The sequence below is a fragment of the Neophocaena asiaeorientalis genome, unplaced genomic scaffold (genome assembly GCF_003031525.2).
Source record: "Neophocaena asiaeorientalis asiaeorientalis breed wild unplaced genomic scaffold, Neophocaena_asiaeorientalis_V1.1 scaffold429, whole genome shotgun sequence".
Classification (NCBI taxonomy): domain Eukaryota; kingdom Metazoa; phylum Chordata; class Mammalia; order Artiodactyla; family Phocoenidae; genus Neophocaena; species Neophocaena asiaeorientalis.
Genome location: NW_020173550.1, coordinates 2,624,920 through 2,648,828, shown reverse-complemented (window position 1 = coordinate 2,648,828; position 23,909 = coordinate 2,624,920). Strand labels below are relative to the sequence as shown.

At 49.7% G+C, this 23,909-nt stretch overlaps 1 protein-coding gene across 3 annotated transcripts in view; it reads right to left on the bottom strand.

The window, feature by feature from the left end:
• SLC39A14 (solute carrier family 39 member 14) overlaps window positions 1–23,530 on the bottom strand; it is a 27,804-nt gene extending 4,274 nt beyond the window's left edge. The window contains exons 1-7 of one of the 3 annotated variants that reach the window (XM_024747765.1): window positions 23,477–23,529; window positions 22,666–22,841; window positions 8,480–8,757; window positions 6,349–6,535; window positions 3,133–3,302; window positions 693–815; window positions 22–210 (exon numbers count right to left, since the gene is read on the bottom strand). In XM_024747765.1, the coding sequence (XP_024603533.1) occupies window positions 22–210; window positions 693–815; window positions 3,133–3,302; window positions 6,349–6,535; window positions 8,480–8,743 (933 nt within the window). In that variant the 5' untranslated portion in view covers window positions 8,744–8,757; window positions 22,666–22,841; window positions 23,477–23,529. Of the gene's footprint in view, window positions 1–21; window positions 211–692; window positions 816–3,132; window positions 3,303–5,345; window positions 5,516–6,348; window positions 6,536–8,479; window positions 8,804–22,665; window positions 22,842–23,476 lie in introns of those variants that run through there. The other 2 variants (XM_024747766.1, XM_024747764.1) reach the window with 2 other exon arrangements.
• Between the last annotated feature and the right edge of the window lie 379 nt (window positions 23,531–23,909).

Genomic DNA, 23,909 nt, shown 5'->3' with positions numbered 1-23,909 from the left:
AGCAGTGGAAGGCACACTGACCTGGACAGAGAGGGAGCCCACGATGACCTTCTCGTCCATCACAGGGGCCTTCCCATCCAGCTCGCCACTGCAGTGCTGAGAAATCATGTGGTCCAGATCCCCGTTCTGCAGCTTCTCTGTCACCCCCTCCTCCTGGTCCTTCTGGGAAGGGAGCGTCTCAGAGGCATAATGGCTGTGTCCGTGATGATGCTGGAGGGACCACAGGGAGGGGTCAGGTCAGTGCAACACTCACCAAAACCACCCACCCGGCAGGAGCTCCAAGCACCGGGAAGACCTCACTCCCACCATCCAAGAAAACACAAGTAGGCAATAGGACAGAAACCTAGGGCAAGGTGTTGGAGAACGCTGAATCGAAGGGCACGTGGTGCTGCCATGGGACGGATCTCAGAGGAGTGACCTCAGGGCCAACACTCATCCCTGCCAGGAGGCACAGCAAAGAACATTTACAGCTGCTCCTCGCAATGCCTAATGATTCACCCTCACCCACTGCTAATACCCTCCTGAGGTGAAGTGAGGTATCTACTCATGAAATAGTTTGTGGGTTTGAATCCATGGCAGGAGGATCCAGGTAAGCTCACTGGATTGGCACTGAGGTAACACCACTACCGGACACAGTTCTGAGATGGATGCTCTCCCTAGAGGCGCTTCTTTTACCAACGATTAGGCCTCACCTCATTTTTCTGCTTAAGAAGCATCTTCAAGACCTTCTCTGTGAAAAAGAAGAGATAAAAGCCCCCAAACACCACTGCAGACTTGGAGACATAATAATCTTCCAGAGGGTTGAAACCAAAAGCCTGTGGATCCAAGAAAACAAAATGAGTTTAAGAATATAGAAAATCTTCACTGGTCCCCTCTCATCTCTTTAACCACTTGACTCTAGGAAAGGAAGAGACCGGGACAACTCTGCCCTGTACTCAATCCCTTTCCAGCAAAAATCTAACCCTTGATGTTTCCCTAATGTCACATCACCAGACCCGCTGGGTTCTCTCTAGCTTATTTTCTGATGCAAAAGACAGATCGTCTTTAGAATTTTACTCTCAGGAAGAACAGCCTTGGATGTGGCTTTCTACTTTTAATGAGGACTCTGTCTTCACTTCTCCTGGAGCTTTGCTACAAGGACAGACTCTGCCGGCAGATTCCATCTTTAAGGAGGAGACACTCGTGTTTGTTCTCATCGTTATATAGCGTTCCTGGCTGATCTGCCTGTAAACACACAGGGAGATGGTACAGTTATACTTTCTAAAACGGGAAATCCTTTCTCCAGTTAAATAGTAAAAATTGCGGCATCTTCCTGACCGCAGACCTCCCAGTGACCACAAAGCCAAGAAAGCAGACTGTGTGACTGCACGTGTCAATTTTGGGGGTTTTGTCTTGGTTTCTGGAAACTTCACTTATTATGGCCAAAAGAAAGAAGGAAAAAAAAAAAGAATCCATTGGGAAGCAGATAGGAGTAGAAATGAGGAGAATTCCATTCTCAGTGATGCTCCTGACTTGTGCGGGGGGGCCTTGGGAAAGTGTCTGCTGACCTGCTCCTAAGTTTCCTGATAGGAAATGGGCCCCTCGAATAAACACCAGCCTTCTCGTGAATAGGGCCCAGATAAACACCAGCCTTCCCGTGAAAAGGTCCCAGATAAAAGACCACCAGCACCAGGAACTCCGGGCTAATTAAAAGCTAAGTGTTTGTCTTTTCTATTTTAAAGGGACGAAATGCAATCTCTTAGTGTAGTTTTCTAAGAGACATTAAAGGTCAAGTTCTAGAATAGAAATTACTCATTCCGGCCAACTTTCCAGGAGAGTCCAATCATCTTACGGAAAAGTGGGGTGGAAAGAGGCAACTAACAGTTCTCCACAAAAAGCACTAAGATACGAGCTCTTGTGCAGGTCGGATTCTGTATCTGTTAAATGGGTACAACATTCCTTGTTTCCTACACATCACAGAGGTGATCTAAGGATCAACTCAGAAAACACAAAACCGCATCTTGGAAAACAAAGTGCTCTAAGGAGCCCGGGGCGTCATCTTTCTGCTTCACCTCTGGCTCATCCAGGCCCGTCAGACTACCCACAGTGTAGGATTCCTGCCATCAGCAGGTCTACGCAGAGACCACACGGGATGAGAAACTCCTCCAAGGCCCTGCTAAGCCTTACAAACACTGGGCTCCTCCTCTCTCATGAAGGGTTTCCTGGTTAGCCCAGGCGAAGGGGCAAAGGTGTGAGGCCAGACTGGTGGGTTCTCTCCAGCTTATTTTCTTTCTTTTCTTCTTCTTCTTCTTTTTTTTTTATTTTGCCAACAGCAAAACTTTACTGTGCACCTATTATATAAAGGCCCTTCCATGGATTAGGAGCTCATTATTTAATCCTCATACCTCTCTAGCTTATTTTCTGATGCAAAAGACAGGTTGTCGGGCTTCCCTGGTGGCGCAGTGGTTGAGTGTCCGCCTGCCGATGCAGGGGACACGGGTTCGTGCCCCGGTCTGGGAAGATCCCACATGCCGCGGAGCGGCTGGGCCCGTGAGCCATGGCCGCTGAGCCTGTGCCTCCGGAGCCTGTGCTCCGCAACGGGAGAGGCCACAACAGTGAGAGGCCCGCGTACCGCAAAAAAAAAAAAAAAAAAAAAGACAGGTTGTCTTTAGAATTTAATGTCCTACTGAGGAGAAGTGAGCTTTTCACTGAGACCTACGGATTCTGTTTTTGGTGCCAAAAGCTCCAAATTGGGAGCCGTAACGTGACCTAACTACACTACCTCTGTTCACCTAACAGATAGTGAGCACCAGGTGTTTAGGAAACATTAACTCACGTGACCCTCACGGCCTCACCCTGAGGTCCGCCCTTTTTATTCTTCCCGTTTTACGTATGAGGAAACGGAAGGACAGAGCGGTCAGGTGACTTGCCCAAGGGCACAGAACTTGTGGCCGGTGGAGCCGGGATTTGAACCAGCTCTCAAAGCCTTCTCTAAGCTGCCTCTCCTCGCTCGTGCCTACATCCTAGCTTCACTTTCCAAAAGGAGAGGACCTCCTCTCTAGGCCTTCTGTGGAGATGGAGGGCCCGCCCACTGTGTCCCGCCATCCCCCAGGAGGCGGCGTGCCCCTGTGCAAGGGCCCTGGCTTGCCATACCTCGGGGATGAGCTGGAAGAGGGCGTTGGAGTAGAGGGTTCCAATCGCCAGAGCTATGAAGTAGAGCAGCAGCCTCTTGTAAAAAGTCTTCTTCATGAAGGGCACCACGCTGGCCCCCATCAGGGAGCAGAGGGAGATGACGGTCACACAGAGGAGACCGTACCCCCAGACTGCCGGGGAGGGGGAGCCAGCCCCACCCAGGACAGGGACAAGGGCGAACGCCCCACGGCACGGCAGCCACCATTCAGGGAGAGAGGTGGAGAGGGCGGGAGGTGGAGTGGGAGGGGGTTTTGGTGGATATTAACAAAGGAGGCAAAACAAGAAAAATCAGAGAGACAAGCAGGGAGGGAGAGAGAAACAGAACATTTGTTAGTGATTCAAGTCCAATGAAATTTCCTTCAATCGGCTCAGGAGAAACGGGGAGGAACTCGCGGTGGCCTTGGAACCCCGCGTCTCTCGCCCCTGCTGCCTGGTGGCTGCTGAGTCCCACCTGCTAGCTGCTGTGCCTGGCAGGGCAGGTCCTGCCTTGGCCCGTAGCCGAGGTGTGCTCAGGCCTAGCCAGGGGCTGCCCAGCAGACTTTGGACTCGAGAACTCTAGGGAACAGGAAACCAGAGCAAGGGGAAGAGACCGACAGATCGTTGGGCTGCCGTGTTGGCACGTCTGACCCTCGCTCTGCAGGCACATGGGACACTCCCCACACCTGGTCTGCTCTGTGCAGGGCAGAAGGGACGGACAAGTAAGGCCCGATGGCCACAAAATCCATTCTCTTAACATCTCAGGTTTTGTTTTTTTCCTATGACCTTGTTTTGTTTTCGTTTTCGGTTACGCCCCGAAACTTGCAGGATCTCAGTTCCCCGACCAGGGACTGAACCTGGGCCATGGCACAGGAAACCCGGAATCCTAACCACTAGGCCACCAGGGAACTCCCTCAGGTTTTGCTTTATTTGTTTGTTTCCATTTGCTTTGAGAGGGCTGCAGTGTAGAGAACAGAGTTCCAAGATCACCCCGTCAAAAAATATTTCCTCTACCATTTCCCAGTGTCACACACTCCGGGCAGGACAAAAGTGAGCCAGGATGAGGCCTGCCCTGTGAGCCCAGGGGCGGAGTATGTACCATTATTGTATTCCCATTCAACAGGCAACACAGCATTTCATTTCCAATCTTGAAAAAAAATTAATAAATTTAATTTCTGGAGCCGAAAAAAAAGTAGCCCAAGATGAGGCCTGCCCTGAGAAGTGCTTGCTAGATTCATGTGGAATTCTGACATACCACCAAGATGGTTCACCTTAAACCAGTTTTCTCTCCTTATCATGAAGAGGGAACAGGCAAGGCAGGGATGGGCATCCCGTAGAGTCTTTTGATTGGAAAGGCCAGGAAGCTGCCTATGGAAGGCGGCCATCAGCATTCCCAAAGAAGGTCCACACATCACCCATCGCCCCACTGCACGTCCTTGCCTGAGATGACAGGTGGGCAGACTGTCACCTTGGGTCTTATTTTTTTTAGCTCCTCAGTGGTTACAATTAAAGAACAAAATCAACAAACATTTCAGAACAGTCAAGTAAGGGTGCCAGGAAGTCAGTCCTATCAGGAAAAAGTCAAGATGCAAGGTGTGAAGGACGGTGGGTCCCTTTCCTTTATTTGGTAATTTTGATTTCGCTTTTTTCATTAAATAGTCTTGATTCTATGTTTGGCCCTCTATACTGTGGATTAGGGCCTGCTTAAAAAAAAAAAAGGATCACGTACTTTTTAGGTCAATACAACTTTTCAGTCGGTAACCTCTTTCCTTCCACCTCATTCCAGGTGGATCAGCTCTTGGTGGCCACACCTGAGTACGGCCAGGTCCTCTACTTAGAACAGAGGGGGTCTGGAGGACCAAGGGCAGGGACAGCCACCACTGGCTGCTTTCCTTTCCAGCCCTGCTGACAGGGCTTAGGAAAGGCACTGACTGGGGAAGGAGGCTGATAGGTCCCCAGCATGTGGGACAAGTGCTGAGAGCCTTGCATCTGACATCCCCTGAAGAGGCCAGAGGCAAATCTGGGTGCCCCAGGAGTGAGAGGAGGCCCTTGAGATCCAGAGGCAGAAGTCATTTGCATCCCTTGACATGAGGAAGAAGTTAATGTTTCAGGTGGCGGCTATCAGGTGCCTTGGAGCACAGGGTCAGGGCGGGGACGCCCCAGGGAGACAGGACGCGCACGTTTCTTTTCTACTGCACCTCTGGGATGAGCTGGAAGAGCGCGTTAGAGAGCAGCGTTCCAATGGACAGGGCGATGAAGTAAGTGAGCACACGGCTGAAAAACGCTTTCTCCGTGCACGGCAGGACGAGGACTCCCAGGAGAGAGGCCAGGTTAATCAGTGAGACACTGAGGAAACCAAAGCCCCACACTGTGGAGGAACAAGAACAGACGAGGGCCTCCATTACTGAGGGTGGAGGTACTCTTGCTGCTGGGGGGCAGCCCGTTCTGAACTCAGCGGCAATCGGGGCAGACAGAGATCTGCCAACCCATCAGTAAATGCTTGTTGAGTCCACCTCTTGCTGGGTGCTGTGGAGACGCCTAAAAATATACACCAAAGCTGCTATCCGAAAGCAGCTTACATTTCAGACGGAGGGGCAGATGAAAGGCTATAGACCACAGGAGTTAAATAACGACAGCAGGAAACGACGTGGGGTGTGACACAGGTGGCACACGCTAGGTACCAAGTGCCAGGCTGCTCACACCAGCACGACAGGATTGCAGAAGGTCGATCCAGGCCCAAGGGAGCCGTGTGCACACACAGGCCACGGTGAACCACTGCGGCTGGAGCAGGGGTACCAGGCAGGGGAGGGGGAGGAGGATGAAGTGGGTGAAGTGGGCCGAGGGCAGACTGTGAAAGGCCTTAAATGCTAGACTCAAAAATCAAGGTGTTGGCCCCCTGGTAGTTTAATGAAAACCAAAACGGAAAAGTGACCAAAAAGAGCACCTCGAGGCTGGTCCAAAAGCCCCACGACGGAACGCTCACCAGCCACGCTGCCCGGCCTGGCAATGTGCTGGACCGGTCTTGGGAGTACAGGAGATACCAGTATAGTCATTACTCCCGCCCTTATCATCGCCCCTCCCGACGATGATAAGAGGATGATAACCGGTCAAACATTCAGCGGGCAGCTCTATCTGATCAGCCCAGCGGTCCTCATGCAGACAAGCACGGACACCAGGCCCTGCCTTCCCGTGCTGGCTCACCTTCAACTGAGCTGGGCCTCCCCTCTTCTGTCTGCTCGTTCTCCTCATTCTCCTGGTTCTCGGAGGAGCAGGCCCGGGAATCCAGCTGCTGGAGGATGGTGGGGCAGAACTCCTGGAACTCACGCCCCCCAATCCGCAACTGGTCGCTGAGGTTGTGGGCAGCAAAGAGTTCTCCAGAACTGAAGCACTGAAACCAAGTGGGAGGGGCAGAAAGCCTCTTAGGACCCAAAGTCACACCTTGCCCCTGATGAGACTTCCAAGACGGAAAATAGAAGATGCAAATTTCACGGAACCTGCAGACTAATGTCCAAGGATGAGAGCAAAGTCGTCCCTAAACTTGAAAGACTGATAAGTAATCTTAGAGATCAGCCACCCATACATACCTTCCACTCACTCCTCTGTAAATGGCTACCTAGAAGTTCTGGGAACAACCGAATTCCAATCGTTATGACCAGGGTGTGGCTTCTGGGAAACATGCCTCTATGTGCATACCTGAAGATACAGCTTCTCCCAGATACCAAATCTGGCCACATTACAACAGCCCAGGGAGCTATGAGAGTAAAATGCAGATTTCACGTACTTCTCCAGAGCTACTGAGCACAGGTGTCTAAGAGGGACAGTGGTCTCCTGGACCATATCCAGTAATGTCCCCAGACTGCAGGATGTGTTGGCTGAGATTGGGAAAGGAAGCGGGGGGAAATCTGAAGACTCAGGGTCTGCCATGGAGCAAGTGTGGGCTGCCCAGTGGGCATGAGCTCTGAGTTCCCTCGGGAAGCATCAGGTTAAGTGGTTCTCACACACCGTTCCCATGAAACACGGCCATTCTACTTCTAATTAAACAGTTACACGTCAGTCTTTCGCTGAGTTTGGTTTTACGTGGCTCTGTCTCTGAGGGAAACAGCCCTCTGGGAGTGCCGGCGAGTGAGGGTTTCTGGACCTGGTACTTCCATGGGGTCCAGCGGTTAAGACTTCGCTTTCCAATGCAGGGGGTGCGGGTTCAATCCCTGGTCAGGGAGGCTGGGATCCCACATGCCTCGCGGCCAGAAAACCGAAAAACGAAACTGAAGCAATACTGTTAACAAATTCAATAAAGACTTTAAAAATGGTCCACATCAAAAAAATCTTAAAAAAAAAAAAATGCTGGGGGCTGGACTCAGTGACCCCAAGATCCTGCTGCTGAGCCGGAAGGCCTCTGGGGTCAGGCTGCATGCGCCCCCCAAGGCAGCCACCCCTCCGACTCAGACGTGCACCACGCCCCTGTGGTTCTGCATACACGCCACGTGGCTCCCCCAGCCTGGCGACTCGGTCTCTCCAAACTCCGCTCTCCTTCAAGGCGAAGCTCCAGGACACCCCACACAGAAGCGTCCTCGACCATCTAGTGCACACTCGCCCTCACGCTTCTCTCATTTCTGAATCCTGCAACGACTATCCAAGCCACAGCATCTAGCACTTCATTTGAATATCAGTTACTCTGTTCTTGGTCGGCTGAGCTCCCCATCTTAACAGTAAACTCCCTAAGCATGACTCATTTTCCTCTATTTCTCACCACACTCAGCACAGGGAACAAAGTAGATATGCAAAGACGATGCTGGCTGACTTATATTTGGCTGCCACACACAGCCTCAGACTCTGATTAGCCAAGAAGATATGGAAGACAGAACAGAGAACCAGGAGCCAAAAGACCTGAGTCTTAATCCTGGTCCCTCCAGAACTCGCTGTGGGTTCCTTAGTATCTCAGTATATACAGGATATAATGAAGATCTGCCACCTGCACGTAGAGGTACTTTGAGGCTCACCTAGGATAACGGGCAAAGGGCTTTGCAGAAACTCTATAAGAAATATTAGCTGACCCGGGAGCTCCAGCTTGCCAGCAGTTCCAGGAGATCCCAGTGCGGCTCTGAGGAAGGGTCTGGAGGGCTGAGAGCCCCTACTTCATGGCTGCCCTTTGCTAAGGGCTTCAAAACACCCATGTAGGAGGTTGGGAGGCGCTGCTGGAGACTCAGACTAGCTGATCCCGACCGCAGGGGAAGAAGTGGCCCCTCTGCTCTGTCATCAAGGCTCGCCTGCCCCCAACTAGATTGGGAACCTTGAAAGAACAGAGACGGTGCTGGGCAGAGCCAGGGAGCCTTACCGTCGAGAGGTTCCTCGGTCCCGGCACGGACTGGGAGACGTTGTCCCGGCCCACTCCCACGTCCAGGCGGTTAAGCAGGGCCTTCAGCTGCTGCAGGGTGAGGCTGTCGCCCTCCCCGTAGCGATGCATGAGGTTCTGCAAGAAAGAGTCTGCGCTGATGGCGGGTGTCCCCACGGACACAGCATGAGCCTCAGGAGCAGCCGTCCACACGGCGAGCAGAGCCAGCAGGAGGCAGCTGGGGAGGGCTGGGTGCAGCAGCTTCATGGTGACAGGTGAGGCTGCAAGAGGAGAAGGCCAGGTGAGGGCAAGGCTTAGGACCCCCATCCTCTCCTTCCACACCAGACCCGCCAGCTGCGCTCCGAACAGGAGGGTCTCTCTTCAGAGTCTGAATCCAGTTGGTATCAAAACTGACTCTTCATCCCTTCTATAAGGCCTCTGCCTAGCTTTTGAGAAAAATCCTTCTTTGGAAACAGAAGATAAAAAAACAAATTCAATAGGTCTGACCAAATTTGAAAAGAAAAAAGTATAGGAAAACTATGGGTGTTTAAAGCCCTTATCTTTTTAGAGATACTGAAATCATCATGGATTAAATATCTTACTTGGGATTTGCTTCAAGATAACCAAGGAGTGGATATTTGCATTAGAGTATAGACGAGACAAGACTGAGCATGAGTTGGTAATTGTTGGAACTGAGTGATGGGTAGGTGGGAATCCATGATACTATTCTCTCTACTTTTGTATATGTTTGAAATTCTCCAAAGGAAAATCTAAAAAAAAAAAAAGAACACCACCACTTAAAGAGGGGGGATAAAAAACAGACCGGAAAAATTATACACCATCAAACATGCCAAAGGATTATTTCTATACTACCTAAATTAGGGAACCGACATGAAAAATACTCAGTCTCCCTGGCTTGTTAAGAATACAAATTTAAAAGATGGAGGGTGCTACTTTGCTACTTATTAAAATAGCAAAACACATTTTTTAAAAAAGATATAAAACCAAATGTTAGTGAGGTTAAACAACAGAATAACATACTTCTGGGGGCTGTATACATAATATGACTCTGGAAAAGTTATACGATAATAAATGTATTTAAATCCTTTAATAACTCTACTTCTAGAATTTACACTAAGAGAAGCAATCCAAAAATAAAAAGGCTATTGGCAGAAAGATGTGTTGCGGTCAAGTGGATTACATCAATTTCATGCAATAGTATGCAGCTATAAAAAGGAGAATCGTGAGATTAATGTTAAATAAAGAAGCAGAACAATTATGTAATCAGAGTTAAGAACTGAGAAGGAATAGAGAAAAAATGAAAGCTTCCAGTAGCAGGATGGATGATTTTTCTTTTGTTAATCATTTCCCTTAGTATAGTTATAATGTAACTTGTGAAATAAACAAACACCAGGAGGGGAAAATGAGCCTCCTATTTAATCCAGGCCTAGGAGCCCAGGCACTGCAGTTATTCCCATGCCTCCCCGGGGCACCCGGGGCTCTGGCACGATGCCTCACGTGGATCACTCCATCTCCCCGACCTTGCTTGGGACAGAGGAACCAGAGCAAAGTGGTTAAGAGCAGGCTGATCTGCGTCCTGACTCTGCCGTTTACCAGCTGTGTGATCTTGGGCAAGTTATGTAACCAGAGTCAACATTCTACAATCACCCAGAGCGGTGATAGAGCGTACCATGGCCTTTAGGGTCAGGAAGACCTGGCTTGAATTTCCACACTGCTGCTTCCCAGCAGTGACCTTGGCCAAGTTACGTAGCCTCTCTCTCCGCACCTCAGTTTTTTCATCTATAAAATCTGTACCCGCCTCACTGGACTATTGTGAAGATTTAACGACACGAGCTTTGGCAAGGGACTAGACTCAAGAAAGTGCTCGACAAAACATGGCTATGATTATCGTAAGACTTATAATTGGCAGGGTTCCTCCACTTTGACTCCCTCTCAGATATTAAGCTGCCAATGGAAGCATAGTGGCCGACTTTACTCCACGCCTACATCGCACAAGTCCCCGACCACAAGCATACCCGGGACATTCCAGGCTTTAGGTTCCACACATGGGGCACGCACAGAATCTGGAGACATAAACCATCACTCTTCAGTGAATATACTTTGAGTCACACAAATGAATGGATTAGGCATCAGCAAAAACGATAGGCTGTACAAGTGCTACTTTGAAACTAAAAGCTCTCAAATCTCCACCAAGACCCAAAAGTTAACTTATAGTGAGTAGGGTGGACCTTATCCAAAACAGCTAAACCCCACTGTACAAAGAAAGCTGTTCTCCGCCCAACCACACTGTGATTTGTCTAAGGCGTGTGCTGTACTGTTAAAACAAAGGGGAGGAGGGCTGCATGGGTTTAAGAAAGGGGGGGCAAAGAGATGAGGACAGCAGTTAGCAGTCCCAGTGTGACCTTACTTGAAGCACCTGACACTCACTGATTCCTTTAAGAGAAGGCAGAACATTTATCCCCACAAAACAGATGAGGAAACTGGGGTTTGGGGATCAGGGAACGTGGTCCATAACCAGCAAGTAGACCAGAAATCGAATTCTCCATGAACTGAAGCCAGGTCTGAACGACACTAAAGTCAGGGCACTCTTAGCCACTGTCCCCTCTGTGTGGAGACACACACATACATGCCCCAGGTCCCACGCAGAAGCCACCAAAGCCCGCGTGTCTCTGGGCAGATCCACCCCAGTTTCTACCAGTCCCAGCAAGCACCCCAAATCCAGGCGTAAGGTGCCCTGAAGACCTGTGGAGGAAACCCCCCAAGTGTGTGACACAGACAGGCTGTGTTACAGGGCTCCCTCTGCAGAATCACTTCAACAAAACAAGAAACCAAATCCGTCTGCAGCAACTTCAGAACACTCACAAACAAGAGACACGCAAAAACACTTCAAGGCCGAGACACCTGGGGTACTTGTAGCTGTACCTGGACAGGCGCTCACGTCAAGGTAAGCATCGACTCAGAGTTTGCTCTTCAGTGACCCAGAGGCCCCTGGGAGTGGGTGGGGCGGAGCCCTCCCACCTGGCCTGCACTCCAGACAGGATTGCCCACCCCGGAGAGTCAGAGGAGAATGTAAAAACAGCTGGAGGGCAGTAAGGAGTCCTGGTCCAGGGACCCTGGACTCGTTAAAGACACTTCAAATCCAAGTGACCCTGGCTTTTTGGCAGACATGAAAGGGGAGCTTTCTGCTCCAAAGGAGATGTAAGTTATTCTTAGGAAAAAAAAGAAAGTTTATAAGAGATTCTTTGGAGGAAAGAAAGAAGAGAGGAAGAGGACACATACAGCTCCGGAGCAGCGGGATGGTGAGGCTGGGCAGGGGTCCTCGCCTTCAGCTCCAGCTGCAGGAGGAAGCCCAAGCCCGTTCTATTAAGTCCATGGAAATGGGCGGCCCCGGGTGGGCCGTTCCTGCCGGGGAGCTGAGCCAGCCGCCCTCAAGACCACCTTCCTTCCAGGAGGAGTAAGAAGAGCCCATGGGGCCAGGCATTAAAAACAAGCTGCAGGGCTTCCCTGGTGGCACAGTGGTTGAGAGTCCGCCTGCCGATGCAGGGGACACGTGCCCCGGTCCGGGAAGATCCCACAGGCCACGGAGCAGCTGGGCCTGTGAGCCATGGCCGCTGAGCCTGCGCGTCCGGAGCCTGTGCTCTGCAACGGGAGAGGCCACAGCAGTGAGAGGCCCGCGTACCGCAAAAAAATAATAATAATAAAAATGAAAAAAAACAAGCTGCAGACAGGCAAAGGCTCGAGTACGCTGTTGGCTCAGAGGACCAGGCTCCCCGACTAAAGAGAAGCTGGAGCCTTCTCCACCCCTTTGTTCACCTGGCTCAGGTTCCAAGAAGTAAATTATTTTAGTGCCTTAGGTCTGTCTTCAAGGCACCAGACCCAACCTCCCCGGGACGGGGTCGGGTGCAGGGTGAGGTGAGAGTCGACAGGAGGTGCTTTGGCTCTGGACCCTCTGTGGAGCTTCAGAAGTGCCCTCCTACCTTGGAGGCGCCTAAATCAGATTCCACCTGCCTGTGGTCCCTTCACCTGGCTCAGAAATATCTCATCCTGGAAGTGGCACTTCTGTCCCGTGGACATAACTTTTACATTTACCATGCTGCATTTTTTCCATGCCCACCCGCTGTCTCAGAGATGAGCAAACATTTACTTCTCTTCGTGGGGACAGAGTAGTGACTTTCCGTGATGCTTGGTCCAGGGACTGGACATTGATGTGAGCAGAACAGGCAATGGAGACCTGGGGGGCCTGGGAGCTGCTGGGCCTCCCAACACCCACTCCCTTCCCTGACCACGAGCTGGCCAGATAGCCCACTGGTCTCCCTCTCAGATTCCTCTGGGCTGAGGAATGGAACGCAGAAGGTAAGATCTAATGCTCCAGAGACAAACATGGCTAAGGCACAGCGGTTTCCAAGGCCAACTGGTAAGTCACAGGAAATGGGCAAAGGATGTGTTTGGGACCCTATCTTCTCTGTGCAGCACCCTATGCCTACTCTGTGGCCCCTCAAAGCACGGGCTAGGTGGGAGCACAGTGAATTGGAAGACTCGAACTCTTCAGCTGCGATGCTAGTCAGCGGCAGGCCAAGGCGTGGCGTGTGTGCAAGGGCAGTCTGAATTGGGCTTTTGCAAAGCACTTGAGTTAAAACTGAGAAAAGACTGATGGTCCAGGACTTCCCTGGTGGCACAGTGGTTAAGAATCCGCCTGCCAATGCAGGGGACATGGGTTCGAGCCCTGGTCCGGGAAGATCCCACATGCCGCGGAGCAACTAAGCCTGTGTGCCACAACTACTGAGCCTGCGCTCTAGAGCCCGCGAGCCACAACTACTGAGCCCACGTGCCACACCTACTTAAGCCCGCGTGCCTAGAGCCTGTGCTCCACAACAAGAGAAGCCACCGCAATGAGAAGCCCGCGCACCGCAAGGAAGAGTAGCCCCCGCTTGCTGCAACTACAGAAAGCCTGCATGCAGCAACAAAGACCCAACGCAGCCAAAAAAACCCGAAAAACAAAAAACAAGACTGATGGTCCACACTAAAGAATGACCACGGGGGTCAGATGGGTGGATAAGGAGGTGCAGGTGAGGGGGCAGGGGAAAAGGAGAGGCTACAGTGACATGAGTGATGGCTCCCAAGGTCCTTGGCTGCACTACTGACTGACCTTAGTGAATCACCTTAAGCCTTCTCCTCAACTGTCTCCTCCTCACTTGAAATCCAAAGGATGTAAAAAGAGGCATCAAGTTCTCTTATATTCCTCTTGGGGACGGACAGCCGGGGGTCTCTGAGGTGCCTGTGCTCTCATACCCAACTAACAACCACAAGGCGCCTGCCATCCCCCTGGGGGCTCTCTCCCCACAGCTCATTGCTGCAGAAGACTGTCAAATAGACTGGTCTTCCTCCAGTCCCCATCCCCTCCCCATTCTAAGGCTGGGACCCGTCAGCCTAATAGGAATGTCTCCCCAGTGGACACTCGCCACGAAAGGTTAACCAGTGAGGGGTAAAAGAGACACACACGGTCTGGGTGAGCCAAGGGGGCAACTTCCAGAGCCCACCTCAGGAGACGTGTATAAAAATCCCCGAAACTTGCAGACCAAAGACAAAGCCAGGCCTCAGGGTGGAGGTGGAGGCCCTGAGGACTCAGAAACTCTGGCCTTTGTCTTCCCTGCTGTGGGTGCTGGTGACTAGGAAAAGTGCAGCTCTGGCAACAGAAGGACCACTGGGTTTGGTGGGAGAAGTCCAATCTGTACCTCACTGATCTCACTAGGTCACCTTCCTTATATTGGAAAGAGGAAAACAAATCCACAGAGCTTTCTTTGAGTACTAAGAAAGATAAGGTATGTTGAAACACTATATAAAAATAAAGATTTCTGAATTAAGATGGAGAACTGAAATGGCAGCATTTTTCCTTCAACTGATAACTAACTTTTGAGTTAAAAACAAAAATAGTAAAAAGCAAGCCAAAAAAAAAAAGTCACCCACAGCAAGCAAACAAGGAAAGAGACATAATCTGATATAATAACTTCCAAACCAGAGGCAAGGAAAGGAATGCAGGAGGCACCACACGTGGCTGGTCTCCTAGCCCTGGCCCGGCCCCAGGAGGATTCTCACTAAACCGCCCCAGATCTGAAGAGAGGCAGACTGCCGCCAAGTCTTCCTCCCCTTCCACTGGGGAGTAGTGGGAAAAGGTGCTGGGAAACAAAGAAACAGGTGGCAGGGGAATAAGAACAATGGGCTGACTCCCTCTGAGGGAAATAAGGGCTGCAAGGCTGCAGGCTGAATGAACTGGGGAAGCTGTCCAATTCCAGTGGGTCCTCCTCCCCCTCCAACAGCACCTCCTCAGTCCAGGGCCGTCACCGGGGCCACCACCAAAGCCCCAGAACACAGGCCCAATCCATGCCCTCCACCCCCAACTCAGGCTACAGAGAACACGCCATAAATACCCAGCACTCGGCACTGCTGTCACTGGGGTTGGGGACAAACCAGCCTCAACGTGGTGGGAAGAAAGTCACTGCCTTATTTTAGAGCCAAAAGAGCCAAAAAGCACTAGCATGAATATGACGAGGAGAAGCAGCAGGCCAACCACGCAGAGACAAAGATGTCGATGGAAAGGAAAACATCACTCCAGAGACAGCAATCCCTCAAAACTGCCCACTCTGTGGAATAACTCAATTAGAACACGCACACAATAAAACCAGGGCTCAGAGGTGGGGCTGTAAGACAAAAGGAGATGCAGGCTTACCAAAAAAAGACCAACAAAACATCACTGAAGAACTAATACACAGATTCTAATGAACGGAGAACAGAATTGTGCCAGAAATTTCAAATAGAGATACTGACAAAAGAAGGTTTGAGATAAGCACAGTGAATGCGGATGGAAAAGGCAAATTAAAGCACATAGTGACGACATGACACCAACGCCAGGATAACTGGTGTTCCTGAAGTAGAGAACCTGAGACCGGAATAAAAAATATGTTCAAAGATAAAAAAACACATGATTTCCCTGAAATGAAAGGAAAAACAGAATCTGATGATTGCAATAATACAATGTACTCCACAAAAATTTCATGCAGAAGGCTGAACACTGGGATGCTGCCTAGTGAAGTTACCGAACTTAAAAAGAAGACTTTGCCAGAAATCCAGAAGTAACTCCCCCGTCCCATAATATTTTCTTCCAAAAACTGTGAAACGTACTAAAACTTCTTTTAAGTGGCAGAAAATTCAGACTGCCATCATCTTCTCCATAGCAACATTTAGCATCAGAAGAAATGCAACAGTGTTTACATAATTCTGAGAGAAAGAAAATATGAACCAATGAATATTATTCCCAGCTGTGATGTCCTACAAATTGGTAAAGACAACAGGCAGAAATTCTCAAGCATGAAATAAGTCAGAGACTTCAGTCCCCTTTCTAAGGGGGAAGAAAATGACATGATAATGAAATGCAGCTAATTAGTAGAAAAATAAAATGAAGGCTCAGGAATGCAAAAACCATGGGTAAGCATTAAAACCCTTCAAATAAGAAATAATTAAAAACTATGGGGATTACGGTTATAGGACAGAATCTAAATGTCATAATAATGGACAATTTAATAATATAATTAATACAATCAAGAGATGGAAAGGAAGGAGATGAGAAAAAAATGTGAAAATGCTAATGTCCTGGGACTTCCCTGGTGGTGCAGTGGTTAAGAATCCGCCTGCTAAGGCAGGAGACACAGGTTCGAGCCCTGGTCCGGGAAGATCCCACATGCCGCAGAGCAACTAAGCCCGCGTGCCACAACTACTGAGCCCACGTGCTGCAACTATTGAAGCCTGTGCACCTAGAACCCATGCTCCGCAGCAAGAGAAGCCACCGCAATGAGAAGCCCGCACACCACAACGAAGACCCAACGCACCCAAAAAAAGAAAAAAAAGGTAATGTCCTCATTTTTCATAGCAGAGTCAATAAATACCATCTAAAATGGAAACAAGTAATTATAGATATGACTCACAAGCTTTTTTTTTTTTAGCCTTTTTGGGGTCTTTTAGGAAATCATCTCTCTTGTGAAAGACACATTTCTTCATAGTTTAATAATTCTTTTAATTTTACTATAGTTTTTCTTTGTAACTACTGAGCCCACGTGCTGCAACTATTGAAGCCTGTGCACCTAGAACCCATGCTCCGCAGCAAGAGAAGCCACCGCAATGAGAAGCCCGCACACCACAACGAAGACCCAACGCACCCAAAAAAAGAAAAAAAAGGTAATGTCCTCATTTTTCATAGCAGAGTCAATAAATACCATCTAAAATGGAAACAAGTAATTATAGATATGACTCACAAGCTTTTTTTTTTTTAGCCTTTTTGGGGTCTTTTAGGAAATCATCTCTCTTGTGAAAGACACATTTCTTCATAGTTTAATAATTCTTTTAATTTTACTATAGTTTTTCTTTGGTTACATTCAGGGAAGTTTTCATACTTTTTTATAGGAGTATTTTCTTAAATTTTTATTGAAGTATAGTTGATTTACAATGTTGTATTAGTTTCAGGTGTACAGCAAAGTGAATCAGTTATATATATATATATGTATATATATTCTTTTTCAGATTCTTTTCCCATATACATTATTACAGAATATTGAGTAGAGTTCCCTGTGCTATACAGGTCTTTATTAGTTATCTATTGTATATATAGCAGTATGTATATGTTTATCCCAATCTCCTAATTTGTCACGTGCTCCCACGTTTTGGAGCATTTATATCTATTTCTCTATATGCATTTTACCTGTGAGCATGTCTGGAAGGTTGTCTGGAATAATGTTCACCTAATATCAGTGATGACTATTTCTGAGTGGTGGGATTTGGAGTGTTTTGCTTTTAACCTTTTTAAATGCATCATTGATGTGTCCCAGTGGGTTGTGTAGGTACAACAATATAAGAAAACATGGGTGATTTTTTTTTTATAATCAGGGAGTTAGGGAGAACTTTCTAAGTATGGGACAAAACCTAGAAGCTGTAAAATTAATAATGTGACTACACAGACTGCCAAGTGTTCAATAAATAATTAGTGTACTCCCAGCACGCATGGTCAAACTAACAAAGGTCCAGTTCTCTGTGTAAGTCCCCACAGACACCGTGAGAAAACCAACAGTCTCGCAGCATGTACTCAAGTACATCCCCTCCCTACAGGCTCTCTGGAGTCCAAAAAGCTTTGAGAAAAAATACCGAGCCTGTGGTCCTCCCTGCCCACCAAATGAACATTGCCCAAGAGGCCACTCTCCTCTCGGACAAGATGAAACTCCCTCCCAAGTACAGTGCAAATATCACGGCCTGAAAGCAAGTCCTCGGCCTTGCCCAACAGGCCCAGGGCTCAACAGGCCATTTCTTCTCCTGCTTCGCTAGGCCCTCCCTCCTAACTGCTCTCCCACATACCCTAAAAGGATGTGCTCTCTCCTCTTCCAGCTCGCACTCCCAGAACCTTAGCCTCAGGCTTTGGCTCAGCCAAAGGCCACCCAGGGTGGGAGATTTCCACTGACAGCGTAGGAGAGCTGGTAGGGAGGAGGGCAGTGGGGGTACCTGGAACTGGTGACCCACTTACTATACTGTCCCCATGGAACCTCACATCTCTGGGAGAGGCAGGATGGGAAAAGTTTAAAGAAAAAAAAAAAAGAGTGGTGACCCACAAGCAGAGAACAAAATTAGAACCACTAGCCTGCCGTTCATGGACCAATATTTACTGAGCCCCCATTGTGCGAGTCACTGCCCCTGGGAGGGAGGCTGGGAAGGGCAGAGGCCAGCGGCGTCAGGGCCCTGGGCAGCCAGCACAGGCGGCTGGGACGGCTGATTTAGCCACATGCTGAGCCCTGAGGGCTGGACCAGCAGGGGGGAGTTGTGCATCTGCCAGGCTCTACCGTCCCAGCGGAGCCTGGGCTTGCCAGAGCAAGGAAACCTTCCAAAACCAACTAACTGAGTCAGGAAGCTCGGTAAGCAGGAGCCTGCAGGACTCCCCCTACCAGAGGCCAGGGCAAGAGTCACCTCTATTCTCATTCATCCATCAACATTTCCCAGACACTCCATTGCAAAATTCTGACCTATTGTCCCTCTAAGTCCACTCCTGTTTGTCAGACCACGGGGCCTGGCACGTGGCTTAGGAAACAAGGTACTCACATCCACCACTTACGTCACCCATTTGAAGCAAAACTTCCCAACTTGTTATTCAGGGTCAAATAAATAAGTAAAATGTATGATCTAGTGGCTAAATCAGACAGCATGATGAGTTGGGCAGGCTCGGGTTCAAACTTGGGGCCTGCCACTAACCTACCGTGTGCCCCCAGCACAATTAGGCTATGCAATGTCCAGGCTCTCAGGGGCATTCTGATAAACGAGAGAGAGAGCTTAAAGGTCATAGCACAGCAGGTACTCAGGTCTGTTCCTTCTGTTCCTTGTTCTCCAAGCTCTCAGGCCAATCCCCTCACCTAGACCTGAACCTGCCTATTCTTGGATTACCTCCTCTTCCAGGAAGCCTTCTGGGACCACCCTCTGAGCACTCATCTCCAGCTACTTTGGACTCCTAATGACCTGGTCTCCCAGGGAGCCTTCCAAACAGATTTTTGTTCCTTGAAGGCAAGGGGGTCCTCCCCTTATGCTTCCCCATAGCATAGTGTCTGGACCAGTGCTGGGCACACGAGTGGGGAGAAGCAGAGAATTTCTGCTGGAAGATGCCAAATCCAACCTCCCATCTAACTGATGTCTGCTGGCATCGCCCCTACAGCTTGATGAGGAACAGGTAGCGCAGTGCCTCCTTCCACAGACATTCTAACCCACCCACTACCACAGCTCCCCACCCCGCCCCCGGGGCCTTCAGACATTCCCCAAAGTCAGATGTCCAGACCACTTATTACCCTAGACTAAACAATCCCCATTCCTTCGATTTTGTTTATATTAATTGAACAAAAGGCTAGCTACACCTGCCGGACTTTAAAAAACTCAGTCCAAGAGTTCATTCATTCAACACATGTTCATTGCGGACCGGTTTCATACCGGGAATAATGCTGGGGAATGCCTAGGACCTGCCCTCACAGAGCAGGGAAAACAAACAATTCAACAAGCAACTTACAAGAACAATGATGACAAGGGTTGTGTATTGATCCGGGTTCAGTTAGGCAATTTAAGCGAAAGAGGTTTTGTGTAACATATTAAATGGTCCAGAGAATCACGGGAAGAGCTGAAAAAACAGACTCTAGTCTGAGCATCCAGGAGCTACTCCCAAAATCACAGTGCAGAGCCAGTCGGCCAAGGAGCTGCTGCCCGCCGCCACCATCAGGAAGCTATGGCACAAGGAAGCTGCCTGCTCCAGGATTATGCCGCAACTGCCATGATCCACACCAGCAAATGGATGTCCCAGGGTCCATCCTGAGGAAGAGGATATCCACATATTTAAGACTAGATGGAGTGTAGCTAATTGGCAGAATGCATGTCACATTGGGAATTCCAGTGAAAGGACGTCTGGAAAGTGTCGTTTTTTGATTCTCTACTTTTAGTAGCTTGGACCATAATCTATTATCCAAAGTAACACACTTGCCAGTGAAAGGAGGCGCTATTACTAAACACACCAGGACAACAAGAGTAAACCACAGGGTTGCCTCAGCGTGGATGCCTGGGGAACAAGCCAAACAAACCGTCCGCCATAGGTCACAACGAGGAGCACAGGAAGCTTAGAGAACACAGCAGGGCGGTCAAGTCTAGTGTCAGGGGTCAGGGGAGGCCTCCAGAAAGAGACGTTATTTTAGCTGAGACCTCCAGGGTGTGTAGAAGTGGGCCAGGTGAAGGTGACAGGGTGGGGATGGGGCAGAATGTTCCAGAAAGATGCAGCTTCGTTTGGAATGCCTCAGCCAAGATGCCGCATCTAAGAACTTACGAGTCCAGGTGTACACAAGAGGATGTGGCAGTGGCCAGGGCAGGCACAGGCCTATAGGCCACGCGAAGGTGGCTAGACCCCATCTGGAGGGCAGTGGGGATCATTTTCAACAGAGGTACCACCAGATCTGTGTTTTTAGTATACTGGTCTGGCTGCAGTGTGGAGAACAGACTGGAGGTGGGCAAGAACAGAAGCCAGGAGCCCAGGTAGGAGGCTCCCTGGGTTCCAGGTGGAAGAACACAGCACCCAGTCTGGTCTAAAGAGCAAGGCTTCTTTTTCCCAGGTTCGATCCAGCCTGGGGTGCTTCCCTGCCCCTTGGGGCTGCTGGCCCCACAGTTTTCCATTAAAGACCTGCAGAGGCTCTTCTTTAGCGGTTACCAGGAGAGAAACAAGCCACATCACTGTCCTGCTAACCAGAAGTATCAGAGCGAGTTGGAAAAGACTGCCCTCCACCCCGTCATCATTTCCTCAATCAGGCTGAGACCTCAACTCTCTTGCTGTAGCAGGAGGGTCATTCATAAATGCCAACTCCAACTCCCGGGCAAGCAACACTGTGTGGGCAGACTGTGCCACCGAGGGCCTCTCACAAGAAGTCCCCAAATGGCTAAGAAGAGTCCTCTGAGAAGGCAGGTGGGCTCTTTCCAGACAGTGACCCCTTACAAGACCCTGGGCTACAGCAGGCAGAGGCACACTTGGTTTTCCTGGTGCAGGGAACCTCTCTCTACTAGAAGCCAGGCCGGAGGACAGCACCACTGCTCTGCCTGCAGCAAAGGCTCTCCCTGCCCTGACGCCAGCCCACCCATCCCCCTCCCTCCATGTCCTGCTGCACCACTATCTCCCCCTTTAAACCCTCCCATCCTTAAGCCAGTGCAAGCTCCCCCCACCCCCGACTCGTCCTCAAAGACTCTGACCGTGCCATCTCTTCAGCTGAGATGCTGAATTGGGAGTGATAACTTCTCCAGGAAAGTAGTTCTCAGAGTGTGGTCCCCACCAGCAGCGTCACCATCACCTGGGAACCCGCTGGAAACACAAATTCTCAGCCCCACCCGAATCTGCTGACTCAGAGACTCCAAATGGGGTCCAGCAATCTGTGTTTTAGGAAGCTCTCCAGGTGATCACGATGCACACGGAGGTCTGAGGACCACTATTCTCAGAGGAAGGTGGTTAGATTACCAGATTTCTTCACCAGAGAGGGCAAGGAGCGCTGCTGCGTAGTGGCGGCCCCTTCCCCGAGTTACCGCTCGTGAGCACGTAGCCAGGGCCCGGGTAGGAAGGCACAGGCTGCGTCTCGGGCCTTATGTTTACCAGCATGAGTCATAAACGAGCCCTACTCTCAGGGGGAAGAGGGTTATTGGGAAGAAGAGGAAAACGGCCCATATTTCCAAACCAGAGACAGGAAGGTGGCAAGAAACAGAGGGAGATTGAGTAATTACATGCCTGAATCATAATTCCTCCATTTTCCTTCCCATTTCCCAAACCTCCCACATGGTTCATTCCCTGGCCCAAGGTCACTGGCAGTCATCATGGGATTACTGAGGTGAAAGGCCTTCCCTCAACCTCTGCTTCCTCAGCATGGGCCTCACCACGTGACAGGAGCGCCCCTCTTCTTGGGATTCAGGAGGAGAAAGCACTGCAGCGCACCACCCGCACTAGTCACTCACGCCAGCTCCATTCCACCCTGTCCCCTCCGAGGATCATGCTAAAATACCTACCTTCCATCACTTCCCCTACCCAACAGAAAAGTTTAGTCCCTCTGCCTGGCAGGCAAGGGTCCCTCTAACTAGGCTCCCATCATCTTTCACCCTCAGCTGTCACTACTCTCTTGCCAGGACCCTGGGCTCCACCTGAGACGTCTGCCCCTCCTCCCTTTCACCCCTGCACCCTCCTGTCTCCACATGGCCCACAGGACCAGGACTGGAAAGGCTGATTAACATATGGTAGAGACATCAGTCAGAAAGTTGAATGTAGTCTGAATGTGTTCCAAGAACTCTCTCCACAAGTGTGAAGGGCCTGGATGTGCTGGGTTTTTTTTTTTTTTAAAAAAAGAATGAACTGCAGGAAAAGGCACCATCTCTGGTCCACCCCAAATCCTCCCCAGCACAAGTCCTACCCCATCCTCCTCTCAATCCTACCACTCTGTCTCAGTGGTGTACTGTCTCACAGTGAGATTCCTAACACTTTCAGTTAACTTTCTTGGTTGTTTCATGACAATCCTAGGAAGTTGCTAGGATCTCAGTAAATACTTGCGGCTCGAATATGTAAATACAAATGCATATGTAAACAGACATACCTTCACTTCTCCAGCTGGGATACACTGCACTGGAGATGCAGTCTTTAGGGCCAAGGGCTCTAGGGCAGGAATGCACAGTGTCTTCTCAAAGCTCCCTCTTGCCAAAGGTGCTAAGGACAGCATAAGGACCCCGATACTCTGCCCTTCTGCTTCTCCATCTCTGCCCGGCCAGAGCTCTAGAGAGGGGCTGTCAAGAGCACACTCAGATGGATTCCAGAGCAAAGGCAACCACGTTTCTGGCTATCATCCTCATACAGATCAGGGACAGCACAAGACCCACATGGACAAGCTCCCCTTTCTCAGGTTAAAATACCCCTCAAGGCAGCAGTCTCTAGACAACATGGTGCCATAAGTGACTTCCCTTAACAACACGATGTATTTCCACTTGCCCTCCCCCTCCCCCCCAAAAAACTGCTTGCCTATTAAAAAGGGATCAACATTCTAACCAGACTTAAAGGCTTACCCTCTCCTGCCAACACCAACCCCAAGGGGCAATCAGAATGCCACCCGGAAAGGGTATTTGATTTTAGCTTGCAACTCGGACATCCTCTAGTTTGGGTGACTTTCCGCCCCAAACAGAGAGGGAAAAAAAAAAAAAGGAAAAAGACAGATACAAGAATTCTTGCAGCAGCACTATTCACAATAACAAAAACTTTGGAAGCAACCCAAGAGCCCCTCAGCAGGAGACTGGATAAACAAACTAACCACTTTCACACCGGGATAGTATAAAACAAAGTGAATGAACTACAGCAACATTAGCACTGAGTGTATATTACAAGTTTTCAATAACTGCCTTTCGGGTACTACTCACAAGACCAATTGATGCCTCAAGACCTCTCCTCCAGAAGACTGGAAGGGCTGTGAATCTGAAGACAGGAAATCTGAGTGAAGGAAATGTGGAAATAAAAATACTAAAATAAAGTAAAATCTCTTAACCAGGCTTCCCGCTTCCACTGAGCACTCACCCCCCCAAACTGCCTGAGTCCCTTCTCTCTCTTTTTAAGTGTAACATATATACACGTGAAGTGCCCAAGTCTTAAGTGTACAGCTCAATGAAAGAGTCATCCTTTTAAAGTACAAATCCGATCACAGCACTTCCTTTGCTTTGAACCCACGATGGCTTCTCAGTACAAGTGGAATCAAATCTGGGACTTCCCTGGCGGTCCACGGTTAAGACTCTGAGCTTCCACTACAGGGGGCACGGGTTCGAGCCCTGGTTGGGGAACTAAGATCTCGTGTGCCGC